The sequence below is a fragment of the Leptidea sinapis genome, chromosome 5 (assembly GCF_905404315.1).
Source record: "Leptidea sinapis chromosome 5, ilLepSina1.1, whole genome shotgun sequence".
In the NCBI taxonomy this organism is placed as follows: Eukaryota; Metazoa; Arthropoda; class Insecta; order Lepidoptera; family Pieridae; genus Leptidea; species Leptidea sinapis.
This window is the reverse complement of record NC_066269.1, coordinates 6719604-6727796: the sequence shown is the minus strand read 5'-3', so window position 1 is coordinate 6727796 and position 8193 is coordinate 6719604. Positions and strand designations below refer to the sequence as shown.

The 8193-nt window shown below is 34.4% G+C and overlaps 1 protein-coding gene across 3 annotated transcripts in view; it reads left to right on the top strand.

The window, feature by feature from the left end:
- The first annotated feature begins 2662 nt into the window (after nt 1-2662).
- LOC126964492 (rho GTPase-activating protein 4-like) overlaps nt 2663-8193 on the top strand; it is a 34132-nt gene continuing 28601 nt past the window's right edge. For 2 of the 3 annotated variants that reach the window (XM_050807646.1, XM_050807647.1), the window contains exon 1: nt 2663-3342. In XM_050807646.1, coding sequence (XP_050663603.1) covers nt 3183-3342 — 160 coding nt within the window. In that variant the 5' untranslated portion in view covers nt 2663-3182. The remainder of the gene's footprint in view (nt 3343-8193) is intronic. The other variant, XM_050807645.1, reaches the window with a different exon arrangement.

Genomic DNA, 8193 nt, shown 5'->3' with positions numbered 1-8193 from the left:
TTGATTTTGGGGAACATACAGAAATCACAGGGTGCTCGGTCGGGGCTATGTACAGGATGAGTAACGAGTTGTACTTTTTCGGAAGCTAAAATGACTTTGTTTTGTTGGCCATGTGTGAAGAAGCGTTGTTATGGTGTAGCAGAACGCGGCTTATTGGTCGTCTTTCGCGAACTTTTTTTAAAACCCTGCGTAAACAAATGGTAGAATACCACTCGGCATCTTTCACTTTGATCTTCAATTGGAATTGTGTAGATGGGACCCGTAGCTGAGAAAAAAATGAGATCATTTTTTACCAACGTTTCTCGGCTGCCTCACTTTTGTTGGCCTGCTCTCATTCTCAAACACCCATTCACAAGATTGCTGTTTTTTGCCCGGTACAAAACACCACGTTCCGTCTCCTGTGACAATGTCAAAAACAGCATTAGAATGTCCGTGATCGTACATCATTAGCATTTATCTGTGAACACCATTTCACGCGAGCCCGCTTCTGCTCCGCTGTCAGTTCATGAGTGAGTGATTTCCGTCCGCTTTGTAATTTAATATAGTACTATACAATTAGATATCTATAAGAATATGCCTATCTTATAAGATATAATGTTATGTTAATAACATTATAATGTTATTTTAAAAAATAACAAATAAGCGAACGGGAGATTCCGTCAGGATCGTTAAGATACGAAATGATTCTAATTTAAATATCAAAGTAACTCAAGAAATACGTGTAAGCATATCAAAAGTATTTAACTCGTACCAAAGAATTACCAACCCAGTTAGGAGTTGCTACTTTGTATTTTAAAAAAGCTTGTTTAGTGTATAATTGTTAGGTGTCATTTTGTTAATGTATTAGTTAGTTACACCCATTCTCAGTAATAACCACAATATATTCACCCGGATGATTATTTAAATCCGAAATAAAGTAGTTAAAATTTACGTTTTAGGCTACATGTCATTCATGGCTATCAAACGTTCTTCACGTTATTTCACTGTCTCACAAGAACGCGAAATAGAGTGTCGAAAAGCATTTTTTCGGAGTCAATTCCTTTTTCCGTTCCTATGTCTTGGGATGTATATTGCGAGAAGCGTGGCACCTTTCGTAGGCTTATTCAAAAGTTCTTAAAAAAAGACAATTTAATATATGACAATAAAAAGCAATGAAATTTTGTAGTTTACCTGATGTAATCTTAAAAATCCTACAGTAGTCTAGTACTACTTTTTTACTACAGAACAAACTATTACAGACACTAAAAAGTAAAAAATAAAAAAAGACGTGTGGCACTCGGGGACTGCCGCGGTAAAGCTATTGCATAGCATTTTTTTATCAACTTATGCAATTATAATTATTTATTTATTTTATTTATGCAGTATTTTTTTCCTTTGTTTTTTTTTCTTTGATATCAATTCAAGTTACACTTTTTGAGCGTGGTGACCGATAAGAAAACATTTTTTTTTTTTTATAAAATAAATTAATATTGTTAATATTGTTCAAAATATTTTTATTATCTTACAATACATGTAAGTTATTCAGGAATATTTACTATTGAAACTATAGGTTTATGGTAACTGAAATAAGAAACATAAGTTTCAGACTTGATATATTCTAAATATCTGGAAAACACCGCGTCAATGGTGGTCCCATATTTTGTTGTGTATTCTTGTGGATCATTAATCATTTTTAAATTCAATATTTTCGGAAGAAAAGTTGTCAACCGCTCTGATTTTTTATCAGTGAAGTTGATGTTGAAATCGCCAGCCAAAATAAGTGGAAAATTATTACCATTTGTACCAAGTTTTTTCGACCCTTTTTCAGTGTACTCCAGTAAATTGCGATGAATAAAATGCTCTACCTCGTCCAATTTTGGATTCATAATAAAAATTAAAAAAACGTGATAAAAAAAATAAAGAAATTAAAAAAAGTCAAGACGTATACGTTCTGCACAAAAAGCTAAATGACAACCGCTGTTCCACGGCAACTGTAAAAACAATGGCGAAATATCTATATAGATCTAGTAAGTGGGGTCATAGGTTATTTTCGTTACGGAATTTCTGGATTCGGTCTTCACGCTCAAGGCCCGCGATAGAAGCTATGCAATAGCTTAAAAAAAGCTACTTAAAAAAAACCGAGTTCAAAAACTACATAGTGTAAAATAATGTAATAAAGATTAATTAAACACACCTCTTGTGCAAACCTTCAATGTTTATACTATTATTTGTAAGTGGTACCTGTTGATAGGTTTGAAGTAGTGCCAAGCCCTAAACAAAATAAAAGTTCAGTTTCCATTCTCGATAATTCTTTGTAAATGTACCAACTCTACAGCCAAATGTTAAAATTGTGTGTTGATATGTTATATACGAAAGTTTGCTCTGTCATTTTTTCAATTTTAGCAAAAAATATTGTATTTCAAACATAAATTAATACCTTTTATTAGTGTAATTCATTGCGTGTGTGTTCATGAAATAGTTATGAATGATAAAAACAAATCTAAAATGTGTGATTGTTCGAAAATAAGTGAATTTCATTCAAGGTCGTCTTTGTTTACTATTTAAGACACGTAAGGAAAAATAGACTATATACATTGTCAAGGCCTATGGACTTGCATACCGTGCAACTAAATCAATTAAAAAAAATTGAATTGTCATTTGTCAGTTACGCGCTACTCGCTGATCGCTTTTGTGTGAACTGCGTTTGGGAGTGTTTGGTTTGGGTTTGGGAGCAACGACAGTGTAGTGTTTGCATTGTTTTGTATGAAAATAAAGAATGTGTAATGAAATCCGTATTGTACAAGCACCCATTCGGATATAATTAGTTAATATTTATGTGAATCAGTGTATAATGTGACTTGAATAAAATATTTTATTGTTGATTCATTCTATAATATTAAATATTTTTACTAGATGATATTTATATCGAATACACATTTTAAAGCTCTAAATTACTTATTTCGTGACGGAAATCATCACATAACGTTTAAAAGTGGAGGAGTTTGTGATCTGCTAAAAGATCTGTAGACGTACGTACAAGAAAGCAAGTTACTTATATTTTAACGAATTAATAATTGAATATTAAGTACGTACTCAAAGCATTTAAATTTTAATATTAATTTAGCATAATGTGGATGCGATTGTGAGTGTTGCGATATCACAATATCAGTTGAAGACACAGACAACTTTTACTCGAGTCGAAGATGTCTGGATCGGGTTCGGGTGCAACGACGCCGTGCGCGGTGGAGGCACCCTCCGCGCCCGCCACCGCGCCAGTGCTCGCTTCGCTCGACGAGCGCGATTTGGAGCCGCGAACCCCCATGAAAAGACTTGGTTCCACCAGGAAACTTGCAGCTTTTAACAGTGAGTTAATTTTTCTAACTACACGTAGTTACTTGTTTTTTAATATTAAATCTTATCGTGTCACGGTGTTTGTTACCAAACTCCTCCGAAACGGCTAAACCGATTTGTATGAAATTTTGTGTGCTCATCGGGTAGGTCTGAGAATCACAGAACTTTTCATACCCCTAAATAATTTTTTTTATTTTGTTATGGTTGAGCATTAAAAAATATATACAACTGCAAATTTTCATTTGTCTGCCGTCAACACCTATTTTTGTATTCGGAGTTTTATATTATTCTGTTCCATCCGCAATAGGGTTGCAAGATGACAATCTAATACAATAATTGTAGTACGATAAATTTTATGTATCACATATATTTGGTAGATCTGAGAATCATTTGTCATTTATTTTATATCCTCCAAAAATTTTAATTATTGAATTTTTTTAATAAGTTTATGGGTTACCAACTAGTTTAAAAAATACTTAAATAAAATATAATTAATATATTTATTTTACATCAAGATGGCAAAAGTATAAAATTTTATTCAAATTAATTCAAAATCACTGTATTTATTCTATTATGGAACTTTAACATTTGACACAGGCATTCGAAGCCTTTCAGAGATAAACATGGTTAGGTTATTTAAAATAACAGAACCTTAATAAACCTATGTGTTTAATTAAACTAAAATAAGTCAATCAATCTTTTGACAACCCAAACATAGGTTTGGTTGAGTTAAGACTCCAAGGTATCAACATTTTTAGAGGAGGAGCAACAAACCTATGGGCTACCTAATGTTACATGATCACAGCAATCCACATTCTTCTTCAACACCAGAGGAATCCCGGGAGTTTTACTGGTCTTTTAGGATGCTGTAAGCACTTCTTTTGAAAGTACCTATGTTGTATTATCAGCAATCATGGTGATGTGGGTTTGATTTATTGTGGATAACAGTGTAACAATGAGATATCATATATGAATAAGATCTCCTCCCTACTTATCCCCCCTCTCGATCAGAAGAAGCTTTTAATATTGGGTTTTAAGAAAAATTTGATAAGTATGCAAATTTACCAAAATTTATGGACATTGCGGGACTCCAACCCGTAATTCTGGGGTTCCGTTTGAGCATGCCAGGCTGTGGTTTAGATTTGCAAGAACAACATCTCAAGTCAGTTTCCTAATATGCAATTATTGGAGTTGAGCAAGTTATCAACTGTAAAGTAGATCCTGTAGATGGAGCCACAACCTGAGAGTTGAACAAGACATACCAAAATTTTGCTTGATGCACTCGGATTTTTGGCTCATATAGCGCATATAGCGTTATCTGACCTTTGACCATGATCTTTTTCCGATGTTTGGCTCAGTTGGTAAGAGTGCTCAGGTGGGACACGAGAGTTGCGGGTTAGAGTCTCATCCATAATTTTGGTACAAATTAAGTACAGTATTTAATATATTATTTATGTGCCATTTTGTTTGATGACTTTTTGCCGATGGAGAAGGTAGTGACATTATTCTTTTACTATAGAAATTTAGGTATAATATCTGATTAAAAATACACCGTAGTTTTGGCAGTTTTCAACTTATTTAAAGATATATATAAAGTTAAATATTCTGAAGAGATAAAAACAGGTAGACATCTGAAGGTGCAAGGTTATGGCTATATGTCGTTACTCGCCAGCTTTTATTTGCCAGCCAAAATCTCTTAATTATGCTGAGTGGCTAATTATATCTGTGGTATGTGCTATCATGATTGAAGACCACACCCTTTCTATTGATCGAATACGGCCGCTTACGGTAGTAGGATCCTAATAGATGGTTCTGCAAGCCCTTATTGCAAGTTAATCTTGATATCGCCACAGTCTGTGAAGCCAGAATGACCTTTGATCTTTTTCCGATGTTCTTGTCTTACGAGATTCACATCCCTGAAATTAAAGTGAAAGCGAGTAGGCGAGAGTAACGGGTATTTGGACCAGAGTGAGGAATATCATAGAGATCGAATCGATGGTTCTGGCCGTCCTTATTGCAACTCAATCCGGATTTTGCCACAGTTGGTGAAGCCAGAATGAGCTTTGACCATGTTCTTTTTCTGATGTTCCTGTCCTTCGTGATTCACATTTCTGAAATGAAAGTGAACGCGAGTAAGGCGAGAGCAATACGTATTTGGACGACATTGAGGAATACAATAGAGATCCGAATCGATGGTTCTGCCCGTCCTTATTGCGAGTTAAGCCGGATTATACCACAGTTGGTGAAGCCAGAATGACCTTTGACCATGATCTTTTCCGCCATTCTTGTCTTACGTGATTCACATCTCTGAAATGAAAGTGAACGCGAGTAAGGTGAGAGTTATGGGTACTTGGACGAACTGTTCATCGAGGTTGGTTGATTTCTATACTTATTTATGGTGATGTCCATTTGAAAGACAGATTACGAAACAATGACGTAAGAGTGATGTGGAGTAAGAAAAGTGGTAGTGAGTGTTATTGTTGAGAAAATAAATGTTGGGATAGTTTGCCAATGTATAGTGAGACAAATTTACAGCGCTAATATAGATGGAAATATGGGAAGAACGACCTAGGCGTACAACATTATCTTGTTATCATCTTGTCATTATTATCTTCTTCCGCATTTATCACGAGGATTGTTCGAGTTGTTTGACCTGATTTCTGCCGCCTTATTCTACCTTCGCACGACACGCCACAAATTAGAATATCATCCCCATCATCTGGATTTGTGGCGTTCCTCCACAGTTCGGTTTTTAGGAACTTTCTTCCACGTACAACCAAGCTTTCTAGTGCGGTGCTTCCGGGTCGGTACGACGTACCTTAAAAAAAATAACGGGTTGCACTCCGGGAGTGCCGGCAGAAGTGAAAACTTGAACATTAACGTTGTGCATTTTTGAATATTTTTAATGGTAATTTCGGACGAATTGCTTTATTTATCAGTATAAAAGTACTAGCATTTATGTGGTTAAATACAATATTCATTTATTGCGTTATCGTATACAAAAATGACAATTTATATTACTTCCATAAAAATTTAACACTTTAGAACTATTACAATTTTTATTAGTATTAAAAGGTTATCTCTCAGTAAAATCAACTTTCATCTATAATTTCAACGACTGTCTTACGAATTTTCGATCAGGTCACGTGTCCTGACGCGACTTTAGCATTTTATATCAATCCCAAGAAAAGTGAACAACGCCGCTAAAGAAGTTTTCACTTCAAAAAGCCTTCCTTAAATGCCAGCAACTAGGTGAGGATCATTTGTCCTCCTTTTCCATAAAATAAAAACGTTAGACGATCAGGGCAGGGATATTATATAAAGGTGCCAGGTCAAAACCACCAAAAAAAGGAAAGCATATAAAAAAGCGTAATCTCTCCTACTGAGAGACAGGTGTCAATGTTGTTATGAACATTATGTAGATGTATTTAACTCATATTATTCAATACAGAGAAACTTGATATCTCATTGGAATGTAGCCATTATTGATATGGGAATGAAAAGCCGAAACATCAGAACAATCCGCCACAAGCCGAGCTCGGTTGTTGTTGTTACAAAGTCTAAGTAGAGCAGGTACTACAATATGGCCGCCATCTGGGTTGCCGCCGGCGCTATTTCCGTGCACAGCTTTTTTATGCTCCTGTCACTTTGCCACAAAGATGGTTTTTGAATTACATATGTATTTGTACTTTGGATATCTCTGTAAAAAGTATTATCTACAGTATATCCCTTATATCTTTAAACGAGAAATTCTTGTATATGAATCTTATATATAATATTCTCGTGTTACGCAATGTTAGTTACCTTACTCCTCCGAAACTGCTTTTTATATGCATATTCAGTAGGTGTGAGAATCGGCTACTATCTATTTTTCATAACTCTAAGTGATAAGGGTTGTTCTCCCTTAACATTTTTTTTTAATTTTTGGACAATTTTTTTTATTTTAATTTTATTATGATTTTACATTAAAAATACATACAACTTCAAATTTGCACCGGTCTGCAATAAACACCTATTTTTGTATCGCGATTTTAATATTGTTCTCATCGATCCGCAGATACCCAATAGAGTTGCAAGATGGTAATCGAATATAATGATTATTGTAGTACAATAAATTTTATTTACGACTAGTTGACCCGACAGACGTTGTTCTGTATATAATAAATAAAATAATGTTTTTTATTAATTTGTCAATAATATATCATAACATCAAGAATTATTTCGTAAAATATGCTCCCCGTTATTGTAATGAAATTATTTCACAGCAGAACTGTCAAACCGGGCGCCAATAAATTCTCTCATAGATATTATGTATGGACACATCAAATGAAAAACAAGTTTGTTGTTATTATTTAATTTGGCAGCATTTTCCTATTCATTCACCTTTCAAACCTTCTCTGGACTCCCACAAATAATTCAAGACCAAAATTTGCCAAATCGGTCCAGCCGTTCTCGAGATTTAACGAGACTAACGAACAGCAATTATTCATTTTTATATATATAGATATATTTATTAGGTCTGAGAATCGGTCGTCATCTATTTTTTATACCTCAAAAATTTTAATTATTTATTTTTTATAATTACTTTATATGACAATACAACGTTTGCAGGGTAAGCTAGTACATATATGATATAATCTTAATTTCGGAAACGGTCTCCAAAGATTTTAATGAAATTTAGTATACAGTGGATTTCGGGGGCGATAAATCGATCTAGCTAGGTTTCAAGTTTTGTACTTCCTTAAAAATCCGAGCAAGGCTCGGTCGTCCAAGTACTACTACAAGTACTATATATACGAGGGGTGGCTGATATAAACTCTACTTTGTTAAAGAAAGTTTTGAAAATCGAACTGGCCACTGCAA